The 23,711-nt window shown below is 41.2% G+C and overlaps 1 protein-coding gene across 1 annotated transcript in view; it reads left to right on the top strand.

The window, feature by feature from the left end:
- The first annotated feature begins 47 nt into the window (after window positions 1-47).
- The window catches only part of pappa2 (pappalysin 2), a 91,235-nt gene continuing 67,571 nt past the window's right edge, over window positions 48-23,711 (top strand). The window contains exons 1-5 of the mRNA XM_074650210.1: window positions 48-2,070; window positions 9,322-9,554; window positions 9,801-10,028; window positions 10,190-10,788; window positions 17,528-17,676. Coding sequence (XP_074506311.1) covers window positions 1,131-2,070; window positions 9,322-9,554; window positions 9,801-10,028; window positions 10,190-10,788; window positions 17,528-17,676 — 2,149 coding nt within the window. The 5' untranslated portion in view covers window positions 48-1,130. The remainder of the gene's footprint in view (window positions 2,071-9,321; window positions 9,555-9,800; window positions 10,029-10,189; window positions 10,789-17,527; window positions 17,677-23,711) is intronic.

Below are 23,711 nucleotides of genomic sequence, written 5' to 3'. Positions count from 1 at the left end.
GAGAGAGAGAGAGAGAGAGAGAGAGAGAGAGAGAGAGAGAGAGAGAGAGAGAGAGAGAGAGAGAGAGAGAGAGAGAGAGAGAGAGAGAGAGAGATGGAGGAGTGAATGGAGGAGGATATTACTACTACTGCATGGACCGGTGCAGAGGAGCAGCAAGTCACTCTCTGAAGCGCACACAAGACGCACAACAAAAACCAAGAAGAGGAGCTGCTGACGAGCAGACTGCGAACCATCATCATTTACTAATGGACTAATGTTGGTTTTTTTTGTTTTGTTTTTTCTGTCCTCTCTCAGAAATGATAGGAAAGCTTCTGCTCAACAAGTAGGACAGCTATTTTAGAGCTGGCACTTTGCACTGCACTGCACTTCCTCTGGAGTGACTTGTTTTGTTTTTTATTACTCTGATTCACCTTGCAGCCATATTTTGGAAAAAGGACGCACTAAATGATGCCGCAGTGGTCAGGTAAAAAGACATGAGCGGTGGTGTGCAGAGAGGCTTCATCTGATTTATTCGTGCAATTAAAATCTGTTACTTTTTTTTAAAAAAGAAAAAAAAAACAAGGGAAACTGCTTCCACATTTTCCTTAGTAATAAAATAAGTAATTTTAAGTCAGCCTTTAAAAATACTTTCTTTACCTCATGAAACGTAGACAGAAATAGTTTTCTTTTTTCTACCTGTAAACAGAAAGAAAGTGACAGATGCTGCAGATATTCTGCAGATATTTTGGCTAAAGGAGCCAAAGCTTCGCCTCTAAAGTGTGGAGAAGCAACTTGCGCCAAGAAATTTAGATTTAAATGAACTTAGCTGCTTGTTTTCTGTGATTCTGTTTATACCAAACACCTCAATATGCAATAGAGAAACGTTGAATGTGACTTTATTAGTTTGATCCTTTTGGAATGCACTGATTACTTTCCAAATTTGTTTACCAAAATAAATTTTAATTCTAAGCCCTAAACTTTCTTTATTGCTGCATAAATGTGCGCAAATAATAGTCTGGTGTGAGACCTCTTTTGCTGCTGACCTGGAAACCAGAGGCATACTTTTTAAAAAAAAAATATTTTTCCTCCTCTTTTTATCTTCAACAAAACAAACCCCGCCAAAAAAAATACCTTCCCCTTGACCTGAGACAATGTTGTTGATCAGACTCCTGGCTGTCTTCCTCGTCCTCATCACGAACACGTGGCTGCTGCCCAGCCCGGTCCGCTCCAATGCACTCAGCCGGTACAAACGCTCCATGGCGCTGCGGGCAGACAGCGAGCTCTCCCGGCTAGCAGGTGAACCCTGCACCGTCTCCGGCGTCTGGAGGTCCCGCCGGCAACCTCGCTCCCTCCAACCGTCCCAACACCGCCCTCCAGCGGCCCGGCCGAGGACGCACACGAGCCGCAGAGACACAGTTAAGAGCGCTCTTTGTGCGGCTGGAGGGTGTAGGTTCGACACCGGGGTGCTACGGGTCGCTCCTGCGGTGGAGGAAAAGCGAAGCTGGGGCGAAGTAGAGGAGGATGTGGCGCTGGTGGGAGACGGATATGTCACATATGAGAAAGGCTCCATAACTGACGAAAGAGAGGCGAGTTATGTGAGTGAGAACACCACACAGCAGCCCGGGACGTCTCTGAGGAAAGACGCCGAACGCAGCGTCTCCTCTTCGGCCACTCGCGGCTCCAGCCCCCGCCTCACCCGGAGCCTCAGTGGAACGTCTCCTTACGAGGACGACGGCAACACCAGCTGGGAGAAAGTTTTCCCCGACAGCTCGACTGATTCCAGGGGGCTCCAGGTGCTCTACAGGCTGCAGCAGGAAGATGGAGACCAGGTGGAGCAGTCCACCGAGGACTACTCCTCCAGGGAGGTGGTGGAGGTGGAGGACCCGCCCGCCGGGAGCAGCTCCACTCCCTGGGGGAGCCCCGTGCCCAGGGTGCTGGATCCGTCCTGGATGACCGCGCTGTACTTCAGCGGGCGCCGGGAGCAGCTGAAGGTGAAGCCGGCTGCGGGGGTGGAGCTGCCGAGGGCTCGGTTCAGTCTGGAGCTGTGGGTGAAGCCGGAGGGAGGGCAGAGCAACCCGGCGGTCATAGCAGGTGGGTGAAAACTCATCATAACAGCATCATAGTCACACTTATGTATACACTGTTAAGAACGTCCCAGTAAAATAACAGTAAAGAACTGATGGCAGCAGGGTTGCCTTTATGTTACTGTCAAATTAACATTATTATACTGTCGCTGAAATGTACAGCTTTGTACTGTTAATGAAAAATACAGTTTGAACTGTTTTTTTAAATTAATTTTATAGTATTTTACAGTTAATTTACTGTTTAAAGATACATTATATAGCTGTTTTTCACCTTTCTTTTACATTATCTTACTGATTTGTTTTAATGCACTATTTAGGTTGTATTTTTTACATACATTTTAATAAACTTTGCCTAGATGAATAGACTTAGCAGGTTACAGACATAGTAATAGTCACACTAAATACAATTAAAGGCACTTGTTAGGAAAAAGGCTATAATAGACTTGTTGACACTTTTCCCAAAATGTAAGTTACTATAGCTGGCTACAAGCACAGAATGCAAACCAGAACAACATGTGAGTGAAGAACAGAGCTAATTCACTGATTTTCCAATCATGTACAATGTACAAGCCTCACATGTGCAGATCAGGTCCCAGAATAAACAAATACTGCATGAAACTGTTACTGATGATACTTTAGACAGTTGATCAGCAGTAAAGGGCTTTTTTTAAGAATGCATTATAGTTCAGTTAAAAAACGGCCTATGAGCGTAATTTAACAGGTTTTCTTTTGTATTAACAGTAAAGCACTGTTTTTAGCAATAACAGGTTAATACTGTTGAAATCCTGCTGCAAATTAACAGCAATTGTTTACAGTGTAATACAATCACTGAAGTAGCCTACTGCACTTAAGTACACATTCGAGGTACTTGTACTTTACCTGAGTAACCTATGCAACTTTATACTTCTATATCTCAGAGGCAAATAGTAGTTTTTACTGCAATACATTTGTCTGACAGCTTATTTAGGCTACTATATATCCTGTCCAGTGAAAACCATGCATCTTTTGAATGTTTCTGATACACTGGAGGGTTAGATAGTTATAGTATTTTCTGTGCAGTAGGAGTTGAAATTAGCACACATGTAAACAACTACAGCTGTAAAATGCAACATATAATCCAAAAATAAAACACTGACAAGGAACATTTTACTACACAATGAGTACTTTTACTTTGGAGTACATTTTGCTGATAATATTTACATACTTTTACTTCATTCAAGTTTTTAATGAGGGACTTTTACTTGCAGTGGAGTATTTTCACAGTGTGGTATTACTGTGGTTAGGGCTGCCCCCTCTTAGTTTTGGTCTTAGTCGACTATGATTACTTTACTAAATTAGTTGTTTTCTATGCTTTTTTTCTTGCTGAAAGACATATTTCTAAATGTATATACATCCCTGGTAAACACAAGATTTAAAGTGGTGCTTTTGTGTCAGTTTTACAGATCTTTCGATTAAATCAACTAATCGATTAGTCAACAAAATCGTGTGAGTGTTAGTCGACTAAGATTGTCTTTGTTGGAGGACAACCCTAGCTGTAGTACTTTTACTTACTGTAAGTAAAGGATCTGAATATTTCTTCCACCACTGTGTATAAAGGATTACTCATCTCTGGTAACTGGAGCTGTAACCACAGTCTCATGGCCACACACTAAGTTGTGGGATAGATGCCCCATGACAGTGATGAGGGAATTAGAGCTGTCAAAGAAGTTAACGCGATAATAACACGTTAACGCAAGCTAGAGTGAAGATGTACTGGTATCACATAAAACTAGCAAACCAAAGGAATCCACTGGTACCAACCATGTCATTCTAGCTTGTCGGGAAGGAGGCTAAATAATGCCCCAAACTTACGCTAAATTTTAGCAAGGAAAAAACTGGCATGGCCATTTTCAAAAGGGTCCCTTGACATCTGACCTCAAGATATGTGAATGAAAATGGGTTCTATGGGTACCCACGAGTCTCCCCTTTACAGACATGCCCACTTTATGATAATCACATGCAGTTTGAGGCAAGTTATAGTCAAGTCAGCACACTGACAGCTGCTTGTGTATTCAGGATATTTGTATCATCCTCCTGTTGGTTAACATGTCTGCCCATCCAGCATCAGTTAGTCTGTCAGCCTCTTTGCTGTCTCCCTCCTTCTCCTTGCCTGCTGTTGCTTGTTCTCTCCCGCTCTATTTAAGCAGCCTAGATTTCCGTTCCGACACTCAAGGCTTATGGTGCTGTACAGCATGTCGTTGCAAATAGCCTGTGACAGCTATACTGTAATATCTAGTAACCCCTAATAGCATTTGGGTTTGCCCTTTTTAACAGCAATCTCTTGTGCTGCGTGAAGTTCGTGTTAAATGTTTTCCAAGAGAAAGGATACTGGTCTCAGGAGGCTGCTGCCTTTTATGACAGAGGTCACGCAGAGTTTATCCACTCTGTTTTGGTTTCTACTGCAGACATGGTGACGACGGCGATGACAGAAATCACAGTGATCGGGAACACACGATGACATTATTGTGAGCGCTGAAACGATTAGATGATTAACGGCTTAGTTGATTGACAGAAAATGAATCAGCAATTTTGATAATCAGTTAATTATTTAAGTCATTTATTAAGCAGAATTAGAAAAACATTCTCTGGTTTCAGCTTCTCAAATGTGAGGATTTGCTCAGTTTTATATGTTTGGTTTTATTGATGACTGTAAATGCAGCATGTTTGGGGTAGGTAGTCAATTAGGTGACTAATCCGTTGTTTTGGTCTTTGTCGACTATGATTTCTTTAGTAGAGTTGTTTTTTATGCTTTTTTCATGTCTTATTTCCAAGAAACTTATGAGCACATTTCTGGTAAACACAACATTTAAAGGGGTGCTGCAGATCTGTCCATTACATCAACTAATGGATTAGTCAACAAAATCGTATGAGTGTTAGTCAACTAAGAATTTCTGTGGTCGAGGGCAGCCCTAGTTTGTTGTTTGGTGCCTTTAGGCAATATTTTAGCTGGTGCCCCCTACATCTAGTGTGCTCGCAAAGGACACCCTGCCGGATTCTTAAACAGTGTTATTTTTGTGCATACAGGACTGACATAGCCTCTTGATCTGCTTATAATATAGCTACCATATTGACCTTGATTGTGCGACACCCCCTTTTTTGATTTTTTGAAGATCAAATCTTGTTTTTATAAAAAAAATAATGCAGTACACTCAGTAACACGTTGAAAAAACAAGATAAGCTGATATACTGTATATCTTTTAAATTAAATTGTCTTGTTTGAATAGGCCAAAAATTAAACTGCAGCCTACTGTTAGACATGTTAAACATTTAAAGCGAGAAATAGGCTATGCCACTGCTGAATCTTGTTTCATTGTAGAACTAGATCGCCTAGTTTGACATCTTGGTTCAAGTTTCGTGAGTCGGACGCGTCGCGCTGGACGGGCTCATTTGCATAACAGACTGTTCCTCGTCTTTTCATTTTGAATGAGCAACGGCCAATGAGGAAACGCCAACGCTCGGCTGACCAATCGTGTAACTTCATCACTCAGTCAGTCACTCAGTGACAGACTTTTGCGTTTGTAAGGCTGAACCTCTGCAGTCCAGCCAAAAATCAATACAATATTTTTGAGAATCGATACAGTGTCACAAAACATAATATCACGATACTCAGTATTTTCAATATTTTCTTGCACCCCTAAGGTCTAGATCAGAAAACATGTGGTTCAACAAGCCAATCACATGTGGCTCACCATCCTATGTCACATGCAGGCTCATTAGAATATATCGCCCACAGCTTGAGAACTACGTACCTTTGCAAAGGAGCACCATATTTTTCTCTCAAGCCAATAAGAGCAGACTGAGCTTTTTCAGGGGAGGGGTCTTAAAGAGACAGGCGCTAAAACAGAGTGTTTCAGGCAGAGGGTGAATACAGGTATATTCAGACAGACAGTATGAGAAAAATAATGTGTTTTTTGAACATTAAAACATGTAAACTTGTTCTAGTAGAAACCCAAAATACAAGTATGAACCTGGAAATGAGTATGATATGTCCCCTTTAAACAAAGAACAAGGTGATAAAGAAAAATGATCCTGTATTAGAAGCTAATAACTTCCACAATAATATATAATGAGTTATCTGATGACAGTAACATTGTTTTTAAGCCATTTTGTTTGTCACAACAAATTAGATTGTACTTTCATTCTTCACACAGGCTCTAAAATAAATACGGGGTTACATAACCGTGGACATTCCCAGGGCATGTTTCATTCAGTCTCCCTCCTCATAGTTAGCGCTGCCTGTGGGTTTCCATTGATTGTGAGCAAGCGACCGCAGACACATTGATCCTATGAAACCTTCATTTAACCAGGCTCCTCTTCACATGAAGATGAACATCACGTTTTTTTTTTTTCCCCCTCCAACATCAACAACGAATGTTACATTGGAAAAGCTGCACATTTTTGACAGAACAACACATACATCAAGCAAATTGAAGAGGATAAAAGCGCTATGGTGCAGCACCACAGCTGTCCAGATAGCGAGGGAGACCACAAACTGTTATGTCCGCTCACATTTACTCTGATCAAAGATCCGACTCCATTACTCAACTTTTTTCCCCCTCATTGCTTCCTTATGTGAGGGCGGCATTTTGTGGCATGGGCCTTTCTCTTTGTAGTGTCCTGAAGGGATCTGACAAATACAGGGGAAAAATAAACTCCTATTGTTTCTGCTAGACATGACATTGACACAGGTTTGACCTCTAATGGTCAGTGATTATCTTATGAGTCCATTTGTTTGTACATCGCATCCTTTATTGTTATGTTACTGTTGTCTAAAGTGCGCTGCTCGACAAACAACATAATGATGACACCGATTCTTAATTTTCTTAGTAGAATTGTAATTATTTTACTACATTTTGGCCAACATTTATGGCAATACTAATGTGTCAGCTAGGGCTGTCAATCGATTCAAATATTTAATCGTGATTCATCGCACATTTTTAATCTGTTCAAAATGTACCTTAAAGGGAGATTTGTCAAGTAAACATTTTAGATTTGTTTCCAGTGAGATTATTGAGTCCATATAGGGACTTTTCTTTTGTAAACATTACTGTTGCTGCTCTAAAACAACAGTTAGTTATATTTAAAATAAATTCTAATCCTGTTCTGAATATATTTCCTTTTTTGAAATAGTATATTAAAAAGCAATTATTTAGTTATGAAAAATAACCCATAAGAGTATCAATAAAGAACCAAACCGATTAGGAGTATCGTTAAAATCTTAATGATACCCGTCCCTACTTCAGCAGTTTTATCGCCTAAACCTAACCGCGGATGTTACCCTAGTTTTGTTGCATGGCGTAAAAATGACATGCGAAAAGGCTAAAATTCATTCTCATGACACGTGGAATGTCCTTGTAATATCGTGCCATTTATACACCTTGGAAACAGAGCTAAAAGGAGAGTGAATATTGGACTTACATTGCCAGAAACATGACGCCAAGTGAATGCTAATGTTGCTCCTTGCAGGCCTGCTGAATGTGTAAATAACCAACTGTTTGCAAAAATGTTTGCCATAACGACTTCAGGCAGTGATATTATGTCAACGTTGTGCTGTCAACTACTAAAAACGACCTAATTGAGACCACGGTGGAGATGAATGGTATAGCCCTGAAGTTATGAGTGCGGTAGTGCAAAATGTCTCGCAACATAAAGACCGCATTTCCCATAAACCTTGTTGTTTCCTGTTGCAAACACAATTTTGTCACTTTTTTGGCAGCTTCTTTTCCACCATGACATCTGCTGTTGCATGAAACACAGAAAACTTCCTCCGGTGTTCCTAATGGCATCTGCAAGATTTCATAGACCGGAGGAAAACAACCAATCAGAGCCGAGCTGAACTCCGATCAAACGGTCAAACTAGGCAGCGCTGATCAAATATGAATCAATATTCTGTTACTGTAATGCCTACTTCTCGCATAAAATGTTTTCAGAAACATCTTGTAGTGTACTGTTTAGCTGTAAAATTAAAAAGTTTGTGACCCGGCAGCCATGATGAGATCAGTTGAGGAAATACCAAGCACCGCCCACCAGCCGGAGCAAACTTTCTCATTTTACAGCTAAACAGTGCACTACAAGATGTTTCTGAAAACATTTTACGCAAAAAATAAGCCTTACAGTATCCGAATATTGATTAATATTTAATCAGCGCTGCCTAGTTTGACCGTTTCATCGGAGTTTGCGAGTGATTGACAGCTGCCTCCGTTGATTGAACAGCCAATAGGAACGCTCTCTCTCTGAAATGACCTGTGATTGGTCAAAGTCTCCCGTCATGGGCTAGATTTTTTTAAAGCCTGTAAACAGAGCCATGAGGAGGTGAAGAAGTCTAGTTTTCACTCAGAACACTTGAATTACAATATGTCGAAAGGTTATTATGGATATTTTTCCCAGTTATACCAAAAACATTCTGCCTACTGCCGCTTTAAGCAACATACCTACAGCATGCTGTGCACTGTAAAGCAATTCAGCAGATTTCCCAGGAAATGACATTATGATACACATACATTTGGCAGTGCAATGTATGTAAATGCTGATTTTTTTTATGATTAAGTGCAATATGTAGCACAATTAGCATTTCATGTGTTACTGTAGATATGCATAGATTGATACTAATGTATTTGTGGCATTACATAAAGTATAATTAAATCCACTTGGCAAAGCTGCAGCCTCCTAACCGCTGCTTTCTGTAACTGAATTAAACGCTTTAACCATGAAACTGGCTCGCTTCCTAAACCCGAGGGCTATTTTGCTACAGTCGCCCACTTTACACACTCACGCACACATACGCATGTAAACATATACAGCGTTGAGGAGGGTGAAGGGGTTCCCTGACCCCTCGCTGTCCCAGTGTTACACATCTGGGGAGCAGATGTGGATCCGTGTGTGTCTGTTGCAAAAGCAGATGGAAACATCAGGGCCATGCCTTGGCTGAGTGAAATACCTCCTCTGTCCTCCTTCCCCTCCCTGCTGTCTCTGTCTATTCTCTACTCTCTCTATCTGTGCGCCTCTGCCTCTTTCTCTGTTGTCCCCGGGACTGCAATCACTTACAAGGATTGCTTGTTTGTGTTAATTTAGTCATTTTCCTGAGGCCAATGACCAGTTGTAAAGTTGCTGTCCTTTGACTCTGCAAGATAATGTTTGCATGTTTTGTTTTTTGTTCCCCACCTGTATTCTTTCAAAATAATATATTTAACTTTTTCCCCCATTCCTTTCTTTGCCTTAGGCGTATATGACAACTGTTCCCATTCATTGAGTGAGAAGGGCTGGTCGGTCGGCATCCGCACTGTAGAACCCGCCGGCGCCAAAGACGCCCGGTTCTACTTCACGCTTCGCACGGACCGAGCCCTAAAATCCACCACCGTCTACAGCCACCAGCGGTACCGAGCCAACGTCTGGACTCACCTGATGGCCACTTACAACGGCCACAACATGAGCCTGTATGTTGATGGAGCCAAGGTGTGTGGTTTTAGTTGCATAGTTGACAGTTTGGTCATTTATCACTTCACTTTCAACTCGCTGATCACTGAAATACAACGGCATTTCGATAAAGCAATCCCAACTCAAGTTCCTCTTACTAGCTTTCTCCGGATCTTTCACCCAATGTCACATGATCGTCATCTATTTTTCAAGCTCAAGAATGGTCTTTCATGCTCAGCCTAAAAGTGCCATGTGCTGTGGTTTCTCGTCTGCCTTTCCTCTCAGGTGGGAGAGAGCGGTCTCCAGTCGGGGAATCTCTGCAGTCCCTTCATGAAGACGTGCAGAACCCTCTTCCTCGGCAGCAACCAATCAGATCAGGGACACAGCTTCAGGGGCCACATAGGGGGCGTGGTGTTGTGGGGCTACGCCCGCTCTCATGAGGACCTGCTGAAGCGGCCACTTCAAATTGACAAAAGCGAGCCGCTCCTGGCGATGTGGGCTGACTTCACTAATGTAACCGACTATATTTAATCACTACACTTTCAGTTGTTCAGTCATCACATTAGGCCAATCATAAAGCATTACTTATCAGCATTACTTGTTTAATGGTTATATACTGAAATTGGTTTGGATGTAGTATTAAAATTAACTGAAATTTTGCTTCTAACTTTGAGGTGGAAGAGGTTTGGGCTCCGTACAAAGTCGGCCTCCATCCGACCATCATCACCACTCCCGTCCCCGAACAAGAACTCGTCTCCTCGTTCCTGCCGCCGCCCTGCGGCCTGACACCCTGCGACAACACCGACATCATCTTTGGCTACAACGACAACTGGCAGCTCCGCGCCACCAAGCGAGTTCGCTACCGGATCGTCAACCTCTCCGACGACGACGGCGGGAACCCCACCGTGTCGCAAGACCAGATCCAGCTCCAGCACCAGGCTCTTACCGAGGCCTTTCGCCCTTACAACATCACCCTGGATCTGAGCGTGCACGCCGTCAGAAACTCCAGCTTCCGGCAGCGGTTCATCCTCAGCAACTGTCGAATCGGGAAGATTGGGAACCGCCAATGTGACCCTGAGTGCGACCACCCGAGGACAGGCCACGACGGAGGGGACTGCCTTCGACTGGGGCCCTGCTACAACTGGAAGAGGCAGGATGGAGTTTGTAACATGGAGTGCAACAGTATACACTATGACTACGATGACGGAGACTGCTGTGACCCGGAGGTCACCGACGTCCTCAAGACCTGCTTCGATCCTGAGTCCCCTGACAGGTAAGGTTGATAGACAAAAGTCACCACTCTGCTGTTCTGAGTTTGTCTTTTTAACAGGGACACTAGTTTTATGCAATAATTATTTACAAGTGCTGTAGTTAACGTAACTCTTTCTACATATTTTTCACATTCAAAGCTGATTAGGAAAGGAAGAGATTATGGCCATTAAAGCATTGGAAGACTTTTAGTGTGACAGATTTGTGTTTCAGTAACAGTACCTAGCTTAGCTGTGATCCCAAACTAGAATTACCGCCCTCTACATTGTGGAGAAAGCACCGGTGGATACAAGTTTCAGCCAGTGAGGACAACATGTTTTTCCAGAGGCAAGAAGTCTCTGGGCATAAATGCCACTAATAAGACTATCTCTCCCCATGAGGTGAATGCACGCTGCATTGTGCTTCAGCAGGGATGTGCAATGAACAGCTCAAGTCAGCTCACGTACAAATTAGTACTCTCACTTTCCTCAGTGGTTTTTGGAGAGAGCTCCGTGAAATGGCCATGGTGGGTGAAGAGGCCAAAGTACACACTTATTTTTACTAAACAACTCGAGCGGCAGCCCGCTGCCTTCCATTCGGTCTGACAGACGGGCTCATGCAGAGTTCCAAATAGCTCGCATGATGTCTCGCCATGAAGTCGTCGGCCCAGGCTCTTAAAGACCTCCGTCCTTAATCCAAATTGTAACCACAAGCTTTACACTGGGCCACTGGGATTCAGAACATGGAAGCTGGAGCTATTTTTTTTTTTTTTTAAAGCGATTTAGCGCTTGATGTCTGGAGTTGAAAGAGTGTGACAGCTTAACACAAGGATGCATTAATGCTTTTTAAACCAGTAGAATAGCTATTTTTTTCCATTTATACTTTGGTCAAATGGACCTCTCTTTACCGGTTTACAGGATTTGTTATTACAACTCCTCGCACCATAATCCAATTCCCAACCTTGCAACTAAAGCATCTTCATATCCATCTTCATATCACTTAAAGGGGACCAATTGTGCTTTTCCCCTTTCCTTTAGTGTGTTATATAGCTTTTTTGTTCATGTAAAAGGTCTGCAAAGTCACAAAGCCCACGCCAAAGGGAGTTACTTTCCCCCACAGAAACACTGCTCCTGAACTGCCTGAAACGCCATGCTTGAAGTGCCGCCTTTTCTTCCATAACGTGGTGATGTCACCAAGTAACATATTTGCATAATACCTGCCTAGCGGCCATTTTGGCCGAAGAGTTTGGTTTGGTTGGGTTGTTTTTTTTTGTCCCTCCTTGACCTCTGACCTCAAGATATGTGAATGGAAATGGGTTCTATGGGTACCCACGAGTCTCCCCTTTACAGACATGCCCACTTTATGATAATCACATGCAGTTTTGGGGCAAGTCATAGTCAAGTCAGCACACTGACACACTGACAGCTGTTGTTGCCTATTGGGCTTGAGTTTGCCATGTTATGATTTGATTATATTTGTTTATGCTAAATGCAGTACCTGTGAGGGTTTTCGGACAATATTTGTCATTGTTTTGTGTTGTTAATTGAGTTCCAATAATAAATATATACATACATTTGCAGAAAGCAAGCATATTTGTCCACTCCCATGTTGATAAGAGTATTAAATACTTGACAAATCTCCCTTTAAGGTACGGTTTGAACAGATTAAAAATGTGCGATTATTCATGATGAATTATGGACAATCATGCGATTAATCGCGATTAAATGTTTTAATGGATTGACAGCCCTTGTTAATTTATGTTGTGTGGTCATGAGCTTGGTGGGGTAGACACCACAAGACAGACAGAGGGTAAAAAAATTGTTTGGTAGTTGTTATGGTCAGATGTTCCCTGTACTCAGCCTGAGCTCTCTACCCTGCAGCGAGGAGATGGACTCTAATGAAAAAGGTTGGACAGCTGACAGCACTCTGCTCTGTTGTTTTGGGGTCTGGTCCTTTGGCCTCGATTATATAAAATGCTCAGTGATTTATTCCAGATTTAATTTGATGGTTATTGCGAAAAATATTCCAAATAACAAATGAAAATATATCCACCACACTTACCTTCGGGGTAATAACTGGAATCTGTTTTAGCCTGACATATGACAGGGAACTGGAGAGATCAATGTAACATGTTGACGTTGATGCGCGCACGCTTTTATAAATCACGGCTCTGGATTTGATCTGGATTTTTGTGCAGAATGTTTTTGCATGAGAGACTTCCATAAATAAGGCCTCTGCTTTTCAGATCTTGAAAGCAAAACTCAAAAGTCACAGTATGTGTGTGCTTCTTCTTCTATGCAGTGATGTAACTCCTGCAGTGAATCTTGCCAGAGTTCCTGTCTATAAGCTCCTGACCCCCCACTGAAAACAACATGAACAGCCAATACACAGGAGACCGGAGTGTAGTAAAACCGGGCTCGGTGGACTAACAGTAGTGTAGGTCTTCTGGAAAGGTCCTGACCCCCAGCTTGTTGAAAATGCTTATGTGTGTGAGCGCTTCAACGTGCCGACATGCGTGCGTGTCCCTGGTTCCCAACTCGCAACTTTCTCAGGCGGAAAGACAATTAATGTGCGGATGACATTTCGCTGGCGTTTGCGGAGCACTGAACCATTTTTATGTTTGGGATCTGGGTTTTTGATATCCCCCCCCTTCCCCTTCTCTTTGAGCTCTTGGCCAGGTATTCAGATTGTGGGACCCTACACGTGTGCAGCTGCTGCTGGCCAGTATAGGGCCAGAGGTTTTTTCAAGCCAGCTGCTGTCACGACACAAATTTGTTGTTGAGAGCCAGTTCTAGAGCGATGGCCAGGTACACTGCAGATTCTGGCGTTACAATAAAGAAAAGGGAGCAGGAAGGGGGAAAGATGGACAGAGAGAGAGGCAAGGGTGGAGAGGGAGTGATGGGGTGGCGGGGGACATCATGTTCATTTATGCTGAGACACATGTCCAGGATTTGCTAACAGTTCTTGGTCTGTAAATCCTGGACGGTGCACTTTGTGTGCAAAGAGCTCCAGGCAACTCCCCTGAAAGCACAATCCTGTTCCAACCTTGTTTGACGCTTTACGTGCACGTGAATCTCAAGTTTTATTGTGGTCATGTTTTACTCACTTGTAAAAACATAACTGCAATGTTTCCCAGAACAGTGAATGCAACTCTACATGTGAATGAGATTGTTGATTCACAATATCTCACATTTGATCCATGGATGTTGCCAGCCTTATGTCTGCCTTATGCTTTCTATGCCAGTGAGCTTGTGTTACAGCATACAAGCTTGCAAGTCCATAACATCGTAACTGAGCATTTGCTAAGCCCCACCTCCCTTAGTTTAATGGTTAAGGTTAGACATTGATATCCAATGGTTAAAGTTAGGCATTGACCTTGAATGGTTAAGGTTAGACATTGACATCCAATGGTTAAAGTTAGGCATTGACCTTGAATGGTTAAGGTTAGGCACTGATCTCCAATGGTTAAAGTTAGGCATTGACCTTGAATGGTTAAGGTTAGGCATTGACCTCCAATGATTAAGGTTGGGCATTGACTTCCAATGGTTACGGTTAGGTATTGACCTCCAATGGTTAAGGTTAGGCATTGACCTCCAATGGTTAAGGTTAGGCATTGACTTCCAATGGATAAGGTTAGACATTGACATTCAATGGTTAAAGTTAGGCATTGACCTTGAATGGTTAAGGTTAGGCATTGACCTCCAATGATTAAGGTTGGGCATTGACATCCAATGGTTAAGGTTAGGCACTGATCTCCAATGGTTAAGGTTAGATATTGACCTCCAATGGTTAAAGTTAGGCATTGACATCCAATGGTTAAGGTTAGGCACTGATCTCCAATGGTTAAGGTTAGGCATTGACCTTGAATGGTTAAGGTTAGGCATTGACTTCTCATGGTTAAGGTTAGGCATTGACCTCCAGTGTTTAAGGTTAGGCATTGACTTCTCATGGTTAAGGTTAGGCACTGATCTCCAATGGTTAAGGTTAGATATTGACCTCCAATGGTTAACGTTAGACATTGACATCCAGCGTTAGTTTTTGCATTTTTTCACAATTTTGTGGATTACCATCTAGACACGACCATTGTTGTTGCATGTAAACGCGACTACTTGGGGCTTGTTGTGGGTGACTGGTTCTCAGTATGTGAGAGTACACTCCTGCACTGAAGGAGTCTGCACTCATGCAATAAAAGTGACTTTTTAATATATTACCTGTGAGTGCCGGTATCCTCTCCTAGCACTGCATTCATCAAGCCCTTTTATTTACTTTATTTCAGCATGTAACATTGCACAAAGTGAAGTGCACAGTAAACTAGTATATACAGTGATACATTTAAATGTTTGGCTGCCGTTGCTGTGGTACAGTTTTACATGGTGACAGTGCTAATGCTGACTCTGCTGTTGATTCACACAGTGTTTGATTTGCCCACAAATGGTAATTTTGTTAATTCATAACCGTAGTTTACACTTCAATCATGTAGAGCCATTTATTTTTTTGGCCAGGTTGGCCGTAGCCTTCCATTGAGGCATCCTCCGAGTCTCAGAAGTTGAAGGGTCAACTCTTTAGTGGTCAGCTTTCTGTCACTTGTAATTGCACAGCCTCGGTTGATGGATACTGCGCGCGGCCTCGGCTGAACTCAGCTTCAGTAATGTAATGAGAGCAGGGCTTCCCTGAAGCATCTTAAATCTTAAACCTCATTTAGTCAGGCAAAGTGCCCGAGAAAACACATTCTTATTTACAGTACAACACATGCACTCAGGGAGGGATTGCATTAGGGGGAGGATTACACACATGCGGGACTCTTGGCTGCTGAGTAACACCTTTGGACCAATTTAGAGGCGAAGTGCCTCGCTTAATGGTACGTTGAAAGTAGCGTATGGGAGAAAAGGGATTACTGCTTTCTTATTTCATCCATCTAGATTTTTCCCAGCTGAAAGCCGAGATTTTAACGGTCGCAGGCTCACCTGTCTATCCTTCAGGCTGTTGGAACAACGTGAGCAGCACCGAGCCAAAGCTGAAGTATTTTTAATGAGCAATTATATAAATTGTATTTCTGATGAAACTTTTTTAATCTTCTAAGAATTGAAGCATAGGTAAGTAATATTTACAAATTTAGCCCTACAGCTGAGCTTCATCAAAAGCATTATTATTTTCTAAGAACCCAACATAAAACAAATCATCCAAATACACTTGAAGTGACTGAGGTAAGGATTAAAGTAGGCTTAGTAATTTTAACAAAGTTAGCCCCACAGCTGAACATGATCAAACCTCCCTGCTTTAGAAATACAACATGAAACAATAATCCATTACGTTATGACCATTGAAAAACACTTAAATCCAAAGCTTTGCCTGGGCGAGATGAAAGACTTCACTAACACAATTATGTATGATTCATACATTTGACAAAATGTATTTTTGTAAATATGACCCTATATACTGATGCACCACCAGATGACTTGGCACTGTTGATATTTATTACCACGGCCTGTACATAAAGCAAATGCAAAGGAAGTGCATACACACGGACACACACATACACTGACAGCCAGATTTTAGTGTTTTCATCAAGCAGTTGTAGTGCTCCAGAAAAGGAGGCTCAGCTAAAAGCTTTAACTGTCTGGCATGCGCAAATTGGGCAGCCAGTGAGACCCCACTGCAAGGCTCTCAGACCCAGCAAGGCCTAACGGTGATGGGTGCAAAAAGCTTTCCAGCTATGAAAGCAAAGGAGAAAAATGACATGTGACATCACCGCGGCCAGGGAAAACAAAGTCGGCCTCTCCACATCAAAGTGCCTCCAGGGTAATTTATCACAGTTAGAGAAAGAGAAAGAGGTGGAGGGGTGGCGGGGCGGTGGGCTGCGAGGGGGGCAGTGGTTTTGAAGTACCCTGACCAATTCAAACAGTTATACTTTGGAAGGCACATACGGGGCAGAGAGAGATGTTGAGAGGATGAAGCAAACTGTGGTCTGTCTAAAGAGATGCCCGGCACCGAGAATACACGTCCTGAAATTCACCCACACAATACTAAGTTGCTACGTTGAGCAGAAATGATGTCTCACCTGTCTCCATGATTAAAGGACTAGTCTAACATTTTGGAAAATACACTTCATTCTGTGGGATAGATTTAATTTCTTTGCATTCGGTAGCCCTTTTTAGCTTAACTTAGCATCTCCTCTGCTAGTTAGCCAGCCCAACACTTGTCTAACTCCAAAGCAGCCTGTATATACTGTACCAAAGAACGTACAGTATATTGATAAGAAGTGAAAGCCAATTGGTCGTTCTATTGCACCCAGCAGCAGAGCTACGCTTCTGCCATTTTGGACTGAAAGCGACTACTGGACATCCGCCTACAAAGTGCCGTACAAAAGTAAAACAAAATTATTTATATTTTATTGTCATATTTAATGTCTCTACCGAAATGGCCTGTGTTGAACAATACAAATATTATAAAAATGCATACTATTATAACTATTTACTTACTTATGTATTCAACTTTTTTGCCCGGCCGCTTCCCAGAGGAGCATAAAGTGAGAAATGGACATAAATGGAAGTTAGAAAAATCCAGCACACATATTTTGAGAGCAGTCACAAACTTTTTCATGCCATATTTTAGATATCCAAGACGATATCTAGTATCATATCACAATATCAATATAATGTCAATATATTGCCCAGCCCTACTAGAGCTTATCTAATAGTGAGAATTATGACATTAATATTCTATGTCTAATATTTTCATGTTTTCTCTTTTTTAAATCTCTGCAGGGCCTATATGAGTGTGAAAGAGCTGAAGGAGGAGCTACAGCTGAGCGGCACCGACACGCTCAATGTTTTCTTCGCCAGCAACTCGGCGCGTGAAGAGCTGGCAGGAGCTGCAACCTGGCCGTGGGCAAAGGAGGCTCTTACCCACCAAGGTACGTTAAATTCAGGGCTGTCAATCGATTAAAATATTGAATTGCGATTTATAGCATGATTGTCCATAGTTAATTGATTCCATATTTTTTTTTATCTGTTTAAAATGTACCTTAAAGGGAGATTTGTGAAATATTTACTTTTACTTTTATACTCTTGTCATATGAGAGTGGGCACATTGCTTTATGCAAATCTATGTATATATTTATTATTAGAAATCAATTAACAACACAAAACAATGACAAATATTGTCCAGAAACCCTCACAGGTACTGCATTTAGCATAAAAACTTACTCAAATCACAACATAGTAAACTGCAGCCCTACAGACAACAACAGCTGTCGGTGAGTCGACTTGACTATGACTTACCCCAAACTGCATGTGATTATCATAAAGTGGGCATGTCTGTAAAGGGGAGACTCGTGGGTACCCTTAGAACCCATTTACATTCACATATCTTGAGATCAGAGGTCAAGGGACCATCACAGTTTTTCCTCGCCAAAATGTAGCGTCAGTTTGGAGAGTTATTTAGCCTCTTTCGCAACCTTCTGGTATGTCATGGTACCAATGGATTCTTCAGGTTTTCTAGTTTCATATGATACCAGTATCTTCACTCTAGCTTTAAAACTGAACCCGCTACAACCCTAAAAATCGCAAGTTGCGTTAATACGTTAAAGAAATTAGTGGCAATTAAAGACATTAGTGTTATTATCGCGTTAAGTTTAACAGCCCTAGTTAAATTACATCAAACTACTGTATATACATAAATGTCATATCTCCACGTCTCTTGCTTCTGTCTTCATTCCAATATGTATTTGAATCTGTTATCTCTCTTTATGCCATGTTCTGTCTTCCTCTTTCTTCTTTCCTCTTTTACCAGATTTGTCATTATTTTCTTCTTTCTTTCTATCCATCCCTTCATCTCTTCCCTTTGCCCTCCATCCTTTGTTGTCTGCTTTGGTGATATCCCCAAACGAGATGGGGAGAGCAATTGGAGCTGGCAGATATTTTCCCGGCACATTGCCTCTTTCCTCTTCCAATCATTAGACCCGTTTCCACTGGAAAAGGCTAATCAAACCGACAACAACCAACCAAACAAACAAACGGCAGTGTGGACTCGTTAAAAGGTTTTTCTTTCTTTATGGAGGGGGGCGGGGCTTTCCTTATCCAAAGCTGGGGTTGAAAAGGACAGAGGTTATCGTATGCTGTACAGATTGTAAAGCCCCCTGAGGCAAATTTGTGATTCACGTGACATTGGGCTATATAAATAAAATCGACTTGACCAGTATGGGCTCTTTTGCCACCTGTGCCCACTTGCCAGCGGTTCTTTATTTATTTATTCATGCACTTTTTTCGTCTTCTTCTTCTTCTTCGTCTTGTGCTAGAACAAAGTAGTGAGTGGAATCAAAAGTAGGAGACACATGTGGTAAATGTACCTCCAGTGGAAGCATTTATCATTTACAGAAACGTCTCCCTGGAAGAATTTACATGGCCTCGTAACAAACAAAATATGTGAAATACTGCTATTTGTAGCATTTTCAGTACCTTGTGAATCACCAAGAAGTCGGCCTGTTAGACGGGCTCTTATTCACTATTAGTAAAGTATACATAGCAAAGTGGATACTGAGTATGTTTAGTTTAAGTTAAAGAAATAGCTGATTGACCAATAAAAGCTTTGTCTTACGCTATTTATTGATTTTACGATTGGCAAGGAATTGATTATTAATCATTTATGTCAAGTTTCAAGTGTATTTTCCGCTTTTCTTTAATTCATATAATTAGGGATTTAATACTTATCCAGTTTTATTTGGATTTTAATGTCACTTTGAGCGCTGTTAACTTCTGCTGGGAAGTTGTTATTTAGAAATGTAATAGATTAAATTGATAATTGAGTAATCAAAAACATAAGTGGCTGATTCAATGAAAGTAATTGTTAGCTGTAGCCTCAGAGGCAAAACACAGGTGACGTTTTATGTCCGCAACACACACATCAAATTAGCTGGCACGAGTTAATTCCAGCTGTCTGTTCCAAAGACAATTATGTTGAAAAACAACAGCATGAAATTAGGCCGAAATGCTCACCCCACAAAACAAAACAACCGCACTATTAAACAAACACAAAATATGTGTATTTGAATCAGCATTTAGCACATGATTGAGTTGTTACCATTGTGTCAGTGTGCTGACTTGACTATGACTTGCCCCAAACTGCATGTGATTATCATAAAGTGGGCATGTCTGTAAAGGGGAGTCTCGTGGGTACCCATAGAACCCATTTTCATTCACATATCTGGAGGCCAGAGGTCAAGGGACCCCTTTGAAAATGGCAAAGTCAGTCTTTCCTCGCCAGAATTTAGCGTAAGATTGGGGCGTTATTTAGCTTTCTTCGCGACAAGCTAGTATGACATGATTGGTACCAATGGATTCCTGTCGGATTTTTAAGAGGTTAATTAAAAATCTCAAGTTTCGTTAATGCGTTAAAAAAACTAATGGCGTTAAAATGAATTTCAGTTAACATGTTATTATCGCGTTAACCAAAATACAAGGATGAACCTGGAAATGAGCATATGTCCCCTTTAAAGTTGAATATACAGATTTATATACTGTATTTGCTCACCGGAGGAGCTGGACATCTCAGGCGAGGAGAACACACACTGAGCAGCTCCCTGTGAACATGTCAGATATCAAAATAAGACTCTCACTGGTTTTATTGTGCCCAGCTTGTGCTAAAAAGCTAAAATTCCATTTTGGGTAATAACATCTCTTGTTGTTGTTTCTTCAGAATCAAAATTAACTGATAATTATGTGATCTAATATCTTATTTTTCTGTAGATGACTATTAATTTAAATAGGGATACTGCGATGCTACCAGTTATATTGTCAGAGTAGATGTTATATTTTCGAATTAGACTGTTGAAATTAGTTCTCTACTGAATGTCTCCCACATGACATTTGTTTCAGTCGCTCAGCATCTGTCCCCGCTTAAAAACCAGTTAGCGGATGACAAGTCGTCTCCGGAGGCCCCGTTGTTTAGTGTCTTCGCTTTTAATGTCTTCATTGTTCAACGTCTTCACCGCCGAACACGCTGTTTCTAATTAGAAAACCAATAACTGTCATGTCTGGTCTTGATTCTGCGATTATCAGCGTGCTGCAGAAAATCTGTATCTCCACTTAAAGGCCGTTTTTATAAGCATTCCCCATAGCCCCAAAACCATAGCTGATTTTAAAATGATCTTTGGAATACTATGTTAATGATTTATTTAGTCTTTAATTTTCTAACTCAACTTGTATTTTTTTACAAGACAAAATGTCTAGAATGTACGCATTAAAATACTGACAGAATTATTTTTTCATTCAAGGATGTACTTTAGCAAAACATGTCCAAAAAAATCATTATCTTGTCCTATTAAGGAATGAAAAGATCTTGTGTTTTAACGCATTAACGCAACAGCGGGCTCGATTTTAAAGCTAGATGAAGAAGGTTAAATAACGCTCCAAACTTACGCTAAATTTTTGTGAGGAAAAACTGCCATGGGCATTTTCAAAGGGATCCCTTGACCTCTGACCTCAAGATATGTAAATGAAAATGGGTTCTATGGGTACCCACGAGTCTCCCCTTTACAGACATGCCCACTTTATGATAATCACATGCAGTTTGGGGCAAGTCATAGTCAAGTCAGCACACTGACACACTGACAGATGTTGTTGTCTGTTGGGCTGCAGTTTGCCATGTTATGATTTGAGCATATTTTTTATTCTAAATGCAGTACATGTGAGGGTTTCTGGACAACGTTTGTCATTGTTTTGTGTTGTTAATTGATTTCCAATAATAAATATATACATACGTTTGCATAAAGCAGCATATTTGTGCACTCCCATGTTGATAATAGTATTAAATACTTGACAAATCTCCCTTTAAAGTACATTTTGAACAGATAAAAAAATTTGTGATTCATTTAACTACGGACAATCATGCGATTAATCACGATTAAATATTTGAATCGATTGACAGCCCTACAAAAAAACAAATCCTTTGTTATCCACGGCGTATTGATTAACATTCTACCAAATTTAATTGAGATCTGTTGACATATTTTTGAGACATCTTGCTACCTAACGGACAGACCAACAAACAGGACGAACAGCTTAACCTCCTTGGCGTAAGCAAGGGGCAAACAAGATCCAAGCAAAAAGGAAACACTGCAGAAGAGCTTTCAGCATATTAGTACCCAGATTTAGACATGTACTTCAGAGCAGGGTAATTATCATCATTATTAGAAAAGTCATTTAATGTGCTTATGGAAACATAAAGATGGTATTTTTCCACTGTATTCTTCCATTCAGTCTCCCTGTCTGCTCGTTAAAGAAGGCCTTTCCAAGTTCTGTGAACCATTCATGATTAGACAGGAGGCCTGATTTTCCTTCTGTTCTCTCGTTGTGATCTGTCCAGTGAAGTCTGAATCCAGTCTGCCTACCTACCATTTACACCGTGGGTCACCCAGAATTCATAACTTTAATGGACTTATAATACATTTAAAACACTTACACTTTGGACATTCTGCTGCATCTTAAACCAACTCATGCAGTCTATTAGTTATCCAGTAAAATCAGCAGCAGAGTTTTTATATTCTAATGTAATATGTGATGTTTATAATGTTGATGCACCTTTCTCCATCCGATCTGACTTTTTCAGTCCCGATACCGATAGTGATACCTGAGCTTTGGATATCGGCTTATACCAAGTACCGATCCGATACCAGTGTTTAATTAATAAACTGTGTGCTTATTGTTTGTTATTAAAATAATAAATCCTACACCAGCAACTTGCTAAAACTTCTTCAAAATTAACAATTCAAGTGTAAACATTTTAACGCGACTAATTTCTTTAACGCATTAACGCAACTTGCGCATTCTCACTCTAGTTTTAAAGCTTCTAAAGTGAAGATACTGGCATTATATGAAACTAGAAAACCTAATGAATCCATTGGTACCAACTGTGTCTTACTAGCTTGTCATGAAGGAGGCTAAATAACGCTCCAAACTAACGCTAAATTTTGGAGAGGAAAAACTGTCATGGCCATTTTCAAAGGGGTCCCTTGACCGCTGACCTCAAGGTATGTGAATGAAAATGGGTTCTATTTGTACCCACGAGTCTCCCCTTTACAGACATGCCCACTTCATGATAATCACATGCAGTTTTGGGGGCAAGTCATAGTCAAGTCAGCACACTGACACACTGACAGCTGTTGTTGCCTGTTGGGCTGCAGTTTGCCATGTTATGATTTGAGCATATTTTTTTATACTAATGCTAATATTTGTCATTGTTTTGGGTTAAAATGTTTTAATTGCTTTCCGATAATAAATATATACACATATTTGCATAAAGCAGGCATATTTGTCCACTCCCATGTTGATAAGAGTATTACATACAAAGACAAATCTCCCTTATTAAATATTTTAATCGATTGACAGACCTAATAAACATAGAATTTAATTGAATAGATCGGCCCTATTGTCAACCGATATCCAATCCAGCTGTCTGAGTCAGTATCGGCCCGATATCGGTATTTTCAATGCCATGGGTTGGCTCCAAGGCCATGAAACGTCCTGTAGAAGTAAGACTGTGGTTACAGTGCATGCTATATAACCGCAACGTCCCAGGTTCGATTCCAGCCTTGGGACCTTTGTTGTATATCATTCCCCTCTCTCTCTCTCTCTCTTTCTCTGTCTCTCCCCTATTTCTACATTGTCTGTCAAATAAAGGTGAAAAATGCAAAAACAACAACTTTAAAACAGGTGGTGGTAGGTGTCAGCTGTTAGGGAAATGGGGCAAAATGACGAATGCAAAGTTTCTGCAGAGCATTCCTCTATTCAAAGCAGGCGAAAATGGCCCTTATCCACCCGTAGCCACCTTACCGTATCCGGTTTCCTGTTTTTGGTTTACTAAAGTACTAAAGTTTTACTTCATTCCTAATTGGTTTTAAATGTCAAAGTGCTTAGTGCTTTTTACTATGGAGGTCTGTTTCTCTTTTGGAAA

The sequence above is a fragment of the Sebastes fasciatus genome, chromosome 11 (assembly GCF_043250625.1).
Source record: "Sebastes fasciatus isolate fSebFas1 chromosome 11, fSebFas1.pri, whole genome shotgun sequence".
Lineage (NCBI taxonomy): Eukaryota > Metazoa > Chordata > Actinopteri > Perciformes > Sebastidae > Sebastes > Sebastes fasciatus.
The sequence above is the reverse complement of the archived record's forward strand: the minus strand, read 5'-3'. Positions and strand labels throughout refer to the sequence as shown.